We start from the raw sequence: 15,043 nt of genomic DNA on the forward strand, positions 1-15,043 counted from the left end.
GCACACAGACGAGCTGGAAATCGAACCCCTGACCCTGGAGGTGCAAGGCTTTGAAACATACTCTAAACCCACCTAAACCTTTATACCTCTGAATATTTAATGGCATAGTATAGCTTTTCACCCCTTCCTCAGGAGCCACCTGTTTTGTTGCCAGTGGATCCACAACGTATGCTGTTAATCCACACTGGGCAGGAGACACCAGTTTATCGCAGGAAAATATAAACCCACCCACATACACACACTCACTCACTCACTCACTAACACCCAGGCCAGTGTGGTGTAGCCAGCTGACCTACAGGTACCGTTATGTTTTTTGGAGTTGGGAGGAAACCAGAGAACCTGGAGGAAACCATGCGAAGCTCTGGTTTGAACTGGAGACCCTAGCTATTGCTGTGGATCTGTGGCAGTGCTGGGAGGTAAATAACAGTAAATACAGTATGAAAACTGTCTAATACAAAGTACCGTATGGTGCATTATAACTTATAACAGGCATGTGCAGGTTTTGTTGAATGAACACGAGATGTACACACCATTCATGACAACACAAAGTAAAAGAGGAAAAAAAGTGCAATTTATTTTGGGGGATTTGTCCAAAGAACGAACAAACAAGACCAGACTAGCCTTTAAACAGCTCTCTGAGCTTTAATGAACTGGCTGAGGTGTATAAACCCAGGCGGCCGGGTTCACTCTCCGTTACCTCTGTTATAAAAGGCCTTCTCTCTCTCTGTCCACCTCAGAGCACTTTTAACATTTCGAAAAAATAAAATAAAAAAAAAAGGAACGAGCAACATAAGTTTTAATAACACATCTATATAAATGCAATAAAAATTGCTTTAATAAACACATAAGTAACAGCTCGTTAATAAGAGGTTGTCCAGTTGACTTTAAGCCCGTAAATTGGACATATTTCTATAAAGAGAGAAGAGCTGTCACTCTTCTGAGTCCCGCGCCTCTCACTGAAGAGAGACAGACGCATAAGCGTGTGCTGTGTGCTCACAGCTACTCGGCCCCTCCCCTATTTTCAGGAAGGGATGTTGACGGGGGGCGTGTCCTGCACAGCCCCTACCTTTGAGAGGGTGCGTTTATTAGTCTGACTCTGAATCGCTGCTGTCCTCCGACGAACTGCTCGAGCCATCCGACTGGTCTTCGTCGTCTTCCTCGTCATCCTCGTCATTCTGTAAAAACGTGCAGAAAATCATGACCGAGTCCAGGACCTGAGGACAGGATGATGTATCAAGTGGAAGGGGATTATTCGACTGGTCCATGCAGTCGTGACTGGGACGGGTGGTTTAAACTTGTTTGGTGCTGCTCAAATTCAGCAGTAGGGTAACAGAGGGTTCCACACTTCCACTGAAACACCAGCAGTGTCCTCCCGTCCCACATGAAACGGTAATTTCTAAACAAAATGATTCATTCTGATGTTTGAAGTTGGGTGGATCTTTCCAAACCAGTGCAATGCTAAGAAGTGCTTCGACCAGTTGATTGCAGGAAATGTTTCAAGCATAATATGACTTTTTCCCTCCAGTGATAAAAGTTTAAAAATATTTGACCCTAATGTTTAAAGATTAAACATGTGTTATGTGCCACTGGTTCAGATTAAGGGCCTCAGTAAACCGCAAAAGTCCTCAACACCTAGAAACACTACAGACTAGTTAGTGCACGTGCAACTTGTCCATTTGTAATCTGCATTATTATTTTTTATCATTGTTTTGACAGAAATGACACACCAATATTACTAAATACCAGCAAGGATAACTGCTTTCTGTTGTCCATTTCTTTCCACTGAGTAACATATAACTCATCGTAACCCTATAACTATTAAGCTATTACATGCAAATGCAAATATAACATATAACATAATATTGCTATTTCCTCTACATTAAACATCAAAAGAACGTTTTTATGTACATGCACTGAATTTCTTATCAACCTTTTTAAACCACTGCAAAATCGATTTAATATTAATCTTCTAGGCCATTAATTTTATCTTCAGAGGGCCGGTGTAGCTGCAGGTTTTCATTCCAACCAAACAGGAGCCCCACAGTGATGGAAGGCGAGGACCTACGGCTTAAACGGGTGGAATCGGGTGTCAGCTCCTAAATGGTTGGAATGGAAACCTGCAGCCACGTCGGTCCTTCACAAGTCTGACTTATATTAAACTTAGCTTTATATCCTCACCTCATCCTCCTCGTCATCGTCCTCATCTTCACTATCCGTGGAAGCAGAGGACTCGTCATCTTCGTCCTCGGAGTCTGTCGAGTTTGTCTTATCGTCTTCTTCCTCTGAGTCTGAGGTGTCCTGCTGGAAACCACAGAGTCACACTTCTCTCTAATAAGCAGTTATATTCCCCATCACTCACAGTGTACATCATCCATAATTCTGAGCTTTTTTTATGGCATACATTTTGGCACAGCCATCATTACATTTAAACAGAGCCATTACTGACTGATCATGAGACTAATACATTTCCCTGATGCTGAGGCCCGAGTGGCCCATGTTAAAAAAAATTTTTTAGTGTGTTGGGCGAACGAACGGCCCAGAGAAAGTGGGCGTTACCTTGACCCGGTACGCCATGGAACGTTTGCCCCCCCCGGCCCCCAGCGCTGCAGCTCGGGCACCTACCGCCTTCCCCTTGGTGGTGACACGTACTTTGGCCCCGGGACCCCGCGCCTTTGCCGTGCTCCGCCGTTTCTGTGGAGACACAGACAGGGGAGGGGGGGAGAGGGGGAGGGAGGGAAGAAGACGAGGAAAGAGAGCAACACGGGAAGAAAAAAAAAAACACGAAAAAAAAAAACAATAGTTCAAGCTTAAAGCAACAGTTAGTAGCTTTGCAAAGCAGGCCACAGAGTCATTACTGCCTTACATCCGGTTAGTTCTGACTCATAAGTATAACTCACAGTACTGATTAATAAACTACCAATAGCTATTGATAAAGTTACGATGCTACAAAACAGATGCCCACTTAGTCTTATACTAGAATAAACAAAATGACTTGCCATGCCATGCAGTGCATTGTAGAAATACATGCACATTTATTAAATCTGTAACATTCAGTTCTTAGAGAACCCCAAGCAATCCATATTTTTATTGTGCTACTAGTGACCGACCCCATCGCATACTGTATGTCCAGGTGCCATTTAAAACGTGTTTGCTTCAGTGGAAAGCCAAGTGAAGCAAGGTTACATCTTTTTTGTGCTTTTTCTTTTTGCATTTTGTGCAAGAATGTTAGCAAGTACGGCTGCAAGAAGAAAACTGAGCCAGCGCTAAAAGGAATCATAAATTAAGGTTAAGTGAGGTTTATTTATTTTTATATTTTTTTGGGTGGCTGGAACAGATTATCTGCATTTTCATTATGTCCTATGGGAAAATAAATTTTAAATTTGGGATTACGGGATTAAATTCGTATGCTGAGGAACCACTGTATTTACTAAAATAAGGGGAAAAAAATCTATTTTGTTTATTGGTCTAAAATACTCAGATGGAAAAAGGTACAGAAAAATTAACAAAGTGTGTAAAGTCACAAAAAAAAAACAGATAATTACATATATAACCAACTTAAAAAAAAAACACTACATTGTTTCTCTTCTGTGTTTGTGAGCTGGAAAGTCTAGAACCCACTGCGGTTCTGCAGCTCCACGGCCCTGTCCTTTGGCACAGTTTAACTGCTTATATCTACAGAAGATGCATTATGTTTAGTGTTCCATGGGTTGAAATTGACCACGCTAGAGTCTGAAACTCTTCCGGAGCCAAAAAGATTTGTTCAAACTGCTCAGATGCTCCAGATTTGTGAGCAGAAGTGAATTGAAAGTGGACTGGATGGGGCTCCCTGAGGACCAAATCACCAACGACTCACTACAAGTTGCACAATATGGATGATGTTAATAGGCAATCCTACAATGGTGAAGCGACTACACTGAGACACTTACTGTGGATGAGAACTCTTTGTAAACGGCTCGCTCCTGAGGAGAGAGAGACTGAGAGAGAAAGCAAGTCAGAAAACATGGTCACGCAGATCTGGAACAGGAAACGAAGAGCGAATCGTGATTGTGAGACAGGCCTTGGTGCGTACCTTCACCCAGGCTTCCAGCTCGGCTTTGTACTCGAGTTGCTGCTCCTCCACTTGCTTCTTGTACTTGTCCTTCTGGCCCTGGCTGAGCTTGTGCCAGCGCTTGCCGATCTCCACCATGCGCTCCTTGAGGCTGAAGTGATTTAGCTCACCGTTTGTGAGCAGCTCCTGGGAAAACATCTGATAGCCACTTCTGCATCGAGACAAGAGAGACAGAGGAGGTTAGATAAAACACCTGGGTGGTCTCCTAGTCGGCACTAGTGTGCAGATTCAGCACTCACACGGGAGGTTTTTTCGGCTCTCCGTCGAACTTCGGCTTCCTCTGACCTTGACCCGATGGCACGGTCCTCATCTCGACCAGCTCTCTCTGCAGGATGTAAAGTAAGCAAAACAGGATTTCAGCTCGTTTCAGGCATTTTAACTTAAACAAAAACAGGGACAAAGACTATTGTGTTTAGGAATTATCAGCGCTACAGATTGTGTAATGAAACCAGTGCGTTTAGTCAAGGTTATATCCAGCACTATGCAGAATACTGTAATGGGAAATACCACGCGCGAATAAATAAACAATGGCTAAAGTCGTGATAGCGGCACCCACTGATTCACATCTCCCCTGCTTTACTCTGTAGAACATGGCGGTTAGGAGATGACCAACATTTTGACATTTCCTCAATATGGATGAGAAGACAGTGGTCAAACGTTTGGTCACTGACCACAGTCCGGTACTGAACCTCGTATCGCTTCTGGTCCTCGGCTGCTTTCTTGATCCAGGGAATCTTCTCTTTTTTTTCCATGCTTTTCCAAGTAGCCTCCATGGCACTCTGAGCTTTCTTTCGGTCATTCTGCAAGGATGTGAAAATATGAAGCGAAGTCCTGCACAGATCAACTCGCTATTTGTTTTACTTTTGAACAAAAGAAAAAAATTAATAAATCACAAAACTGCAATAGCATGCACATTCTTTCCTGAACATCAGCACCTCTAAACCTGCAGAGACAGATTCTGGCTGAAGTGAGAGTAAGTCTGGCTCACCCTGTATTTGGCCAGATAGTCACCGATCACACTCTGCTGCCACATCTCCTCGGCTGTTTTGGGCGTCTCGGGAAGTTGCGCCTTTTTCTTCCCATCCCTCTTCTCCTTTGGCATCCCATGAACCCACTGGTCCAACTCAGAGTCTCGGGCCCGGTCCTATACCCCAACGAGCAGTAAGCAATTATGATGCCTCCAATTTGCTAGAAAGAATAAGATGAACATTTTGCTGAGGAGCAGGGCTAACCCACCTTGCCTGATGGGGCCTTATTCACAAAAGCACCACCTGCCCCCACAATACTCAGCTTGGTGCCTCCCAGCTTCTCCTCAGTCAGCACTCGATCCCTTTCCTCATCTGGCAGGGTCTGTAGTGATCCCAAGGTGAAAAGTCAAACCAAGGTTGCGTAAATACCTCTTTTTAATGTGCATACTCATTTTTATCAAATAGAAAGAAACACATTTGCTAAATACGATCTCATGCCTTTTAATGTAGTATCTGTAACTTTTTGGAATTAAAATCTTACAAAGGCCAATTAAGATTTCCCATGAAAAGACATAAACCTGAAAAAGTATATTATTTTAAAATGCAAAATTGTTAGGATATTGCAACATGAATTTGACATGGTTACGGACACTACAGATTTTTCGCTTTTTAAGCTTTTACCAAAAATCAACATTTTTTACAGGTCATCAGCTTCTAAAAGCTTAGACCAAATTTGGTGTGAATACTCCTAAAATATAATTTGCATTTAAAATTATTATTGTTTGAAGCAAGACAGTATTATTTTTGGGGCACATATAAAATCATCTCTTCAAAAATGGCTAAAATTTGAAAGATTGGTCAATTCCATGTTGCATAAACTTCAGAAGTAGCCTCTTTGGCACAAACATTTTCTGCATTTTATGTATAACAAACAAAATTAGCACCAATACTGTGTTTGGGACGATATACTCTACATGCAAAAACAACGTGTGAATCCCTACCTCAAGAAACCTCTGGAGATCAATCTCATATTGCTTCTTTTTCTGATGAGGCAAAGAAGTATAAGAATTGTATGATGCATTTCAGCCAGTAGTGCTGTGTATTTATCCTTCACTCCGGCTCTCTGCGTTACAGTGTACCTGTTCACATCGCTTCTGGAACATGTCCTTCTCTTTCTGGGTCATCATTTTCCACTGCTTGCTGCACAGCACCATCCTCTCCGTGCTCGGGACGTCCTTCATGTTCACCATCAGCTCGGCACAGTATAGAGAGTACCCGTTCCTGCAGAACAAAAGCTGATCACTGCCTGTGCGGGTCACGTTCCGTGGCAACACGTTCCGCTTAAAATGTCCAGTTTTCACACACACAACTTTCTACAATTCACATTTTTGGCAATATGAAGGTAAAGTTTGGTTAGAAATAACACTTATAATGCGCGAATGACAGAGCTCATATGTGCTGATCAGTGAAATGTTACGATTTATATGAGCTAAACAAGTTCAATTGAAATGAGTAAAATGAGTTAAGCTCTTGTATTTGGAGTTAATTTGAATTGTTTATATGCTGCACTTGGCTTTTAAGAGAGAAAACTAATGTTATAAAGAATGGGCTACATTTTTAATTATCGATATCATTATAAAATCACGTAAAAATGTGATATCTAATTGGGATATTTATAAAATCTAAATGCTTTTAGAATCACCTAAAAAGCATGATAATATTGTATCAGGAGACTGGTGATTCCACTTAAAAGAGGGGGCACTAACTTTTACACATGACAGTAGCTCAACATCTTAACGTTGCAGAAATGCCTGAGAGAACCGTACAATTATTATTGGTCTTGATTTATAGAAAAGTAGCTTCAACGGATATCAAGGAGTTTAAGCACTTTAATCTATATACATATTTACAAATAAAACATTTATTTATCTTATATATATGTAAACATACTACTGTATTAACAGTAAAAGCATGCCTTGTGCTCCCTCTACAGGTCAAATATTTCCTTTGGAAAATCCTGCTGCTCTACAACACTTTGTGACAAAATGGGGATTCAGGGCTTTTTTTTTTTGCCCCTCTATTACATTTGATACCTCCGAACATGGCGGCTTTATAACTAAGTATAGCAAAGTACTGCAAAGTATAAAGCTTCATCACTGAGAAGACTTATTACAGACAGGAGCCTAAAATACACTGAGATCAAAGCTTTTCTATCACAAACTTCTTTTTTTTTTTTATCTTTTTTTGTTGTTGTTAACAAACTACACTTTTAGAGTAGTGGAGCCTAATCCCAAGCCTAAGGAAGAAATACTGAATGTGATAGCCCACTTTCATTTGTCTTTACTCGTACTATTTGAAGCACACATTTGGGTCAGTGTTACTCTGAACCATTCATTAAAGAATTCAACAAAAGGGATCTCTGTGTTTGTGGGTCACCGACCAGGCAGACCTGCATTCTCCACATAATCAATACTCGTCTAAAGCCTAGTTGATACGTAGTTTAACGGATACGTAGTAAGTTATCTTACAATTTAAGGCTTGCAATAAAAAACAAACCCACAGCAACTTTTTTTTTTTGAAGAATCAATTGTTCCTTGAGGGCAAAAATTATGGATTTAAACACTAGTTAAACTGAAATTCTTCCCTAAGGGAACCACATAGAGATGAGTGAAGATGCTCCAGACATGCTTGTGAGAAGTGATTTCTCACGTTTTTCTCTCAGCAGTCTGTATTTGTTATTCTCTCTTATTTTCTTACATTCTGGCTCACATAATTTGACTTAAATACACTTTATACAATCCCAATAAAGCCCACTTAAACCCAGTCTTTAGTATGGACATGTGAACCCCTGTCTTAGCAGTATCCCTATGTTTTTATAGTTATCTATGCGAAATTTCTCAGATAACTACACTTGGAGAAAAGTGCAATCTGCCTCCATCATACATGGGCTTAAAGACACCCTAGTGTTTTCGTAATTGACAATAGATAATGGAATGGTGTTCCTCTAACCCAAATAACAAAGCTGAGGTTGCTCTTCTGGACTTTTGGCCTTGCGGTACTGTCATAAGCTGTTAAAATTAACAGGGATTTGTCCTTGTACACTGAGTCCTTACAAGTACGCTTTTTAAATCTGCAGAGTAGCACAAATCAAGGTTAGAAGTGCTCTTTAAACTTCCATGCAACACCTACGGTGGTGGCTTGGTGGGTCGTCCATCAAATTTGTCCTTGAGCTGCCGCTCGGCTTTGGTCAGGACGGACTTGACGTGTTCATCCGAGTTTGCGTCTGGGTGTGCTTCGTGGTACGCCCTCATGCTGCCCTGAAAGGCGGAGTCAGAGAAGAAAAAATGAATGCAGTTCTACTTCAGGACGTCTCTTCTATCTACATCATGATGTAACAGACTGTACCTCATAGTTCTTCTGCAGCTCCAGCGCTTTGCTGATCCACTTCAGCCGCTTTTTGTCGGAGAGCTGAGACCACTGACGCCGTAATGCTTCTTTCAGCTCCTTTTGACTCACCTAGAAACGTGAAACTGCAAGTTTATGACCTGGATGTATAACTTTCAAACAAAATGACTTAAAACAGTCGAACATTCAAATAATGTCACCTCGGGGTGAAGCTTCATGAAGGTTTTCTTTTCATGGTTGTACCAGAGCTGCTGAGGGGTTTTGGGCTTCTCTGGGAGGTCTGACTTCTTTCTCTCTTCTATCAGCTCGGGATGGTCTTCTCTAACGAGTGACATGTGCGTTTGTTTAAGAGAGAGCTTTCAAACATTTCGTTATTTCAAAAGTGAAGGAGGGGGGTGCTTACTTGAAGCGTGCCATGTTTTTCTCAAAGGATTCCTTCTCTCTCTGGAATTCCTGAATGTATTTGAGCTAAATAAAATCAAAAGAAAACATCTTGTAATGATATAATGCAAAACACTCATTGTCTTTGCTGCTTTATCCTGTATACAGCATGATGGGAGGCCTGGAGACTATCCCAGGAGACTTAGGGCACAAAACAGGGTACACCCTGGACACGGTGCCAATCTACTGCAAGGCACACACTACGGAATATTTGGGAATGCCATTTAACCTAATCTGCATGTTTTTGGACTGTGGGAAGAAACCATAGTACCAGGAGAAAACCCAAGGAAGCACGGGGAAAACATGTAAACTCCATGCACATAGACACAAGGTGGGAATCGAACTCGGTCCCTGGAGCTGCAAGGCGACAGTACTAACCACTATGCCACCAGGAAGAAAAACAAATACACCATCAACATACTTCATTGAAGAATTTTTTTAAATCCACTCATCACTCAATCACTCAATCACTCATACCTTTTTCTTTTCAGGGAGCTCCTTGTATTTTTTGGAGAGGATCTTGGTAAGATCAAGGTTGCTCATTTCTGGGTGGATTTTTGCATACTTGGCTCTTTTTTCCATGAAGAAACGAAAGTAGGGTGTGAGGGGCTTCTTCGGGAAGTCTGGATGTGTCTGAGGAGAAGAACAAACAAACAAACCTAATGTGCTAAAAAAATACTTTGCATTCAGCGTGTTGTAATAAAAAAAATTATCTTGTTATCTTGCTGACATGCGATTTACCTTCAGTTTCTTTCCTTTATAAGGGTTCTTTACATATTCTATTGCGTCGACGATGAGCTCTGTCATTGTCCTGTACTTCCGAACCTGTGAGAAAAGCAATTTGAAAAACTCTATAACACTTCTGAATGTTTTGAATGCTGAAAACAACATTTCTTATCCATCTTGTTGGATTTGCTTACCTCTGTGGAAACCTTCTGCCATTTCTGCTTACACATGTCCCCGGTGAAGCTTCCAAATCCCACCTTCTCCCAGTCAAAATGCGACTCGGTGGTCTTGTATTTCAAAGTGTCTCCATCAGGCAACATATTCCTGATCCTTTCTAGCAGTGTCAGACAGTCCTCCTTACTCCACACATCGCCTTCTAACACGTAGACACACAAATAACGGGTATTTTTGGCAGTGGTTCTTAAGGTGTCCAGCAAGACGCTGTAAAACCTATAACTACACTAACCCTAGTATATTTATTATTGCGTTAACATTATTAACTCATAACTTTTATTAAAAGGCTTCAATCCAAATTTCAATAACCTAAAATGAGTATGCTTATAAATGATGAATAATGTATTCGATGTAAGCTGCTTAGTTTATAGAAAGTTATTAGAATAGCAAAACATTCCTGCTTTTGTACTATTTTTAAAGACTTGGTTTATTCTGATCTACTGAACCCTGTCTGAGACTGATTTGTCAGTACATAGACTTTTCAGACACCATAAGTTGCAAATTTATTTTGTGACATAGATAGATTTTCTGCTCTGAGTTTCATGAGACTTTAAAACACAAACATTTACATGCATTTGATTGCCAGTTGCTTTATTCAAATTAACTTAAAAAAAAAAATCAAGACAGAATGAGAGCTCTGCATGCCTACCTTGTTCGAGTTTAACTCGCCCAGTCTGGGTGCCAGCCACACTGCTGCTGCCATTCATGACTAAACAGTCAAGGTGGCTCTGACCCGACCTGCAGCAAGGCAAACCCTTAAACCTAAGTGCAAGTAAACAACAACATAATGAACAGGTTATTATAAATCATACAGGCAAGATATTAAAGGTACTGCTTACTTCACACCAAAGGAATTGGATTGAATGGTGTACATGAAGCTCAATCTAAGCTTGTAAGCTATTTGAGATTGTTACAGTGATCCTGGCACGAGATCAAGATTAAACATAACAGTTTCTCTGTTTGACATCGTTGTCATGGCAACGTTACGTCCGGTAAGCGTATGGCGTTAAACGTCATAGTTAAAGAGTCATGGGTTCAGAAGGCCGCATGTGCAGGGCATGTGACAAGAATCAACCAATCAGCTTCACTCTTTCTGTCCTCCTGGATGATGGAGATGCCATGGGTGTGCAAGCTCATGGGCGCTTTGGAAAGAAGAAGAAAGTGGTGCAGCTGGTGTTTTACACACTTTTTTAGATGTAATATGACCCAACTGTTAGGCCATTATGCAACTTTTACTTCAAAATTGTTCTATTATTACAGCATTTTCTTGTGTTGTGCTTTTAGGTCAATTGTTTTAATTTTTATTCTGTGGTAGGTGTTTTGTGTGCCATGCGAAAGGCCTGGGTTCAATACCCAGCCAGTACCCAAACCCCAGCAACTGGATGCAATGCCGGTCCCAAGCCCAGGTAAAATGGGAAGGTTGCATCAGGTAGGGCATCCGGTGAAAAACCTGTGCCAAGTTTGTATGTGCATCACAACATCACTCAGGCATAAAAATACAGTTCGCTTATTTATTTACTTATTTATTTTGTTTCAGCATGAAAATCAGCCAATGAAGTGCTTTCTCTTGAAGTCATTTTTCTTTTTTTTTTTACAGTTTAGACTTTTAAACTTTTTAATTTATATAAGTTAATATATAAGTTATTATAATTTATAATTTAATACATTTTAATTTATTTTAAGTTATATGTTGCGACAAGTTATAAGCAAGTTTAATAAAAGTAATTTGCTTATAACTACTAATGGCTCCAGATCTTTGACGTGAAATAGAAATCAGATTCAGACCTTTGAATAATAAGCTTGAGAACCCCTGATGTACAGGGTCACGGAGTCTATCCCAGGTGACTTAAGGCAGGAAGCATGAGGTGGGTTACTTCCCAGACGGTATGCCAATCCATCACAGGCAATTTGGAAACGCCTATTACGAGCGTCTGCATGTCTTTGGACTCCGGATGTAAGCGGGGGATATCAAGGAGAACATGCAACTCCACACGCAAACCAGAGGCAGAAATCGAACCCTTGACCATGGAGGTGCAAGGCCAAATTTTTTCCCCTGACCTCTTACTAAAGATGTTGTTGGTCATTTAGCTACCCCTGGCAAGGGGTCGCCACAGCGGAATATCCAGTCCGCACAACAACTTGGCACAGGTTTTATGCCGGATGCCCTTCCTATTTTCACACGCAATCCTCCCATTTTATCCGGGCTTAGGACCGGCACTGTATCCAGTGGCTGGGGAGGTTTGGGCACTGGCTGGGAATCAAACCCGGGCCTTACACATGGCAGGCAAAACACCCACCTACCCGACCTCTTATAAATAAATAAAAGGAAATAATTTAAAAATCCAGTTTTATAACTGGTCCCACTGTTTTTATGTGTGTGTGTGTGTGTAAGAGAGAGAGAGAGATCTTTACACAGCTTATGGAGTTGCAGGTTGCATTTTAAAGACCAGATACTTTTACTATTCTACCTGCAGTGTTAACCAAAACCTCTGCATTTCTTTCTTTTTTTATTTATTTCACTATTAATATCATTATTATTATGCCAGGTTGGAGATCAGTTTTAATCGGTTTAAAAGCTCAAACTGGCGTCATAGTGGTCGACTCTTTTGGACTGTATTTTTGTGCAAAAGCAGCTCAGATAGGACTCTTGTTTTCTACCTGGTGCTAAGAGGCGATAGCTACTGTAGCTAGCAAGCAACATACTTTATCTAAATATTTAGCAATATATGTTAACACGCAGCAAACTTAAATTTAATTTAAAAACATTAATACATTTTTGTAGTAATTTTTGTGAAACATTGTCGTGGGTAGGTTTGTTTCATTTCTACCACTACTACTAAAGCTTGTGTTAGTTAGCTAGCTCGGACTTATTGACATTAGCACTATGCTAACAGCAGTGTTACACTTTTAAACTATCTTGTACTGCATTTCAAAACAGTACAAGCGTGTACATAACCGTCAGGTTATTTTTTTTAATGCTGTATGTATTACTTAAAAAAAATATTTTAAAATATAATTGTAATTCATTTAGTTTTTTATTATTATTCAGGCCCCGGGACCAGCCGGCCTCCTCCTGGGGCTGTGACGCCGCTTTGCCCGGTTTCGCGTCTCATTCCGCCCGCGCAAGGTCACAGACCCCGAGATAACAACTCCCTTCTCTCTCTCAATGTCTCTCTTACTTGTTTATTTTTGGAAATTATTCGCATTTATTCTCCAAATAAACACGAAATAAATATACTCAAAAAGTTAAATGTTTTAACATTTCAACACCAACGCAGCTTCCTAAAGGATTTAGTGTTGGAAGGTGTTTCATCACTACAGGTTCCCGGGTCTCTGTCTGCCTGCTGATCTTTCGGTACGATCTCACCGGCCATTGTGTGCGGCTCAAGCCCAGTAATGGCGCCGTGATTCCGGGAGGAGTCAGCATACAGCTTCCGCTGGCTCGCAACAACGTCTCGGGTAGCCAGTGACAAACACGTTTCTTTTTTTTTGGTTTTTTTTTTTAAACACCAAACCCATGCAGAGAAATACGTATCTATATACGTGTTTTTTTAAGTATTCACACCCCTTTCTGTTTTCGTATGTATGTTTCTTCACTGTATTTACTGTAGCATTAGTATTAAACCGATTTGAGGAGGAGGAAACAAAAAAAAATGGGTTTAATCATTTACAAATGTGAGTCAAATTAAAACCATATGTAATCCTATGATGTTTTAATGAAAACCCTTAAACATCCAGGCTTGGATAAATCACCTTTCCCAGCGTTATATTTCTAACGCAGAGTGCGAGCGGGGCCTGGAGCGTGTCTTCGCCCCGAAGTCGTCACGGCAAAGCCGCCATGAATGTTACAAAGACTCGGGGACGCGCGGTGTAAAAAACCGTACAAAACGACCTAAAAATAAGCAAATAACTCACCTTTTTGCAACACTTAATGCCGAATCCTCCTCGTAATCGATATGCGGTTGCACTTAAGTATGGGTAATGTTTATTAAGCTTAGTAAGCGTCGATTTTTTTTAGCCGTAAACCCCGGGGAGTCAAGTCGAAACGGATCCGACAAAAGGAGCGTCTGGTTCGGTATGAAACTCCGCCCAGCGCCGCAGGGGGAGGAACTCCGGGAGAAAACACGCGAGGAGTAACGGGGGCAAATGAGGACCTACAGATGAGATTTACAAAATATAAAGTGTATTCGTATTTTTACACACGTAAAAAAATGTTTATTTTTTAAATACATGAAGCACATATACTGCAAGCACATCGAGTTCACTGATAAACACAGCTGCACTATACACACACACACACACAACCAGCTAATGTCATATCATTAATTATGATTATTTTTTTATTATTATTATTCTGAGGAATAATTTTGTTGAATAAAAACACATCCAAGCTTGAAAGCAGTCCCGTCCTTTAACTTTGTCCCTCCTCAGGAGCTGACCCGGTGTGTCCCCGTCCAGAGTCCCAGAGTGAAGTGCAGAGAGAGGAAGCTATCCAGGCTCACACACAGTCCTTCTGCTGTCAAAACACGCATCCATAAGATTAGAATCCACATCAGTGTGTAATCCGTTTGGTTTTCGAGGCCGTGCCTGGGTTTGGATACTTTGTGGATGGGTGTTTAGCCGATAGTGAGGTGGTGGTGAAGGAGCTCAGGAGGAGGAGGAGACGCCATGGACAAGCACCCGAGCCAAACATCCCCGAGCCTGAAGCATCAGGGCTCCGTCCCAGCACACGCGCGCGCACGCACGCACACACGCTCGCTCTCTCCCTCTCTCTCTCTCTGTATCTCTCTGATTAACAAGCCACCAGTAATCCTGTTCTCATGCCACCCTCATCTCACCTCCATAAAAACATGTAACACACTGTAACAAATTTGTTTTCCTGTACAATTGTAACAATTTGTTATATATTTTAAACATCATGTAAAAATTACCCCAAGCACCAGTGACTTTCCAGTTTAACTCTGCCCTACATTACACCACACTATACACACACACACACACCCCTTGCTGTGTATAACATGCTGTCACTGTTTCCCCAGAAACACACCTGACTACACTAATCAGGTACATATCAACATGTCACGTGACCAAACTTAGGGAACCGCCAAATAATATATACAATACACACACTGGAGGTTTTTCGAGATCACACCCAAGATCC

General features: G+C 41.2%; 1 protein-coding gene across 5 annotated transcripts; it reads right to left on the reverse strand.

Moving 5' to 3' along the window:
• Positions 1-549: 549 nt before the first annotated feature.
• Positions 550-13,975, reverse strand: ubtfl (upstream binding transcription factor, like). 5 transcript variants are annotated; one of them, XM_053495589.1, is made up of 20 exons: positions 13,798-13,975; positions 10,532-10,644; positions 9,843-10,024; positions 9,664-9,747; positions 9,400-9,555; positions 8,885-8,949; positions 8,682-8,802; positions 8,482-8,592; positions 8,266-8,393; positions 6,216-6,357; positions 6,078-6,119; positions 5,345-5,458; positions 5,097-5,252; positions 4,798-4,908; positions 4,348-4,433; positions 4,070-4,259; positions 3,927-3,974; positions 2,557-2,691; positions 2,179-2,301; positions 550-1,175 (listed from the first exon to the last, which is right to left on the reverse strand). In XM_053495589.1, the coding sequence occupies exons 2-20, from the start codon at positions 10,587-10,589 to the stop codon at positions 1,086-1,088; spliced, it is 2,142 nt and encodes a 713-aa protein (XP_053351564.1). In that variant the 5' UTR covers positions 10,590-10,644; positions 13,798-13,975; the 3' UTR covers positions 550-1,085. The 5 variants fall into 5 exon arrangements, with proteins under 5 accessions (XP_053351564.1, XP_053351566.1, XP_053351565.1 ...); XM_053495591.1 differs by having other exon boundaries at positions 2,179-2,298; positions 2,623-2,691; positions 4,780-4,908; XM_053495590.1 differs by having other exon boundaries at positions 2,623-2,691; positions 4,780-4,908.
• Between the last annotated feature and the right edge of the window lie 1,068 nt (positions 13,976-15,043).

Source organism: Clarias gariepinus, chromosome 1 (genome assembly GCF_024256425.1).
Source record: "Clarias gariepinus isolate MV-2021 ecotype Netherlands chromosome 1, CGAR_prim_01v2, whole genome shotgun sequence".
NCBI lineage: Eukaryota > Metazoa > Chordata > Actinopteri > Siluriformes > Clariidae > Clarias > Clarias gariepinus.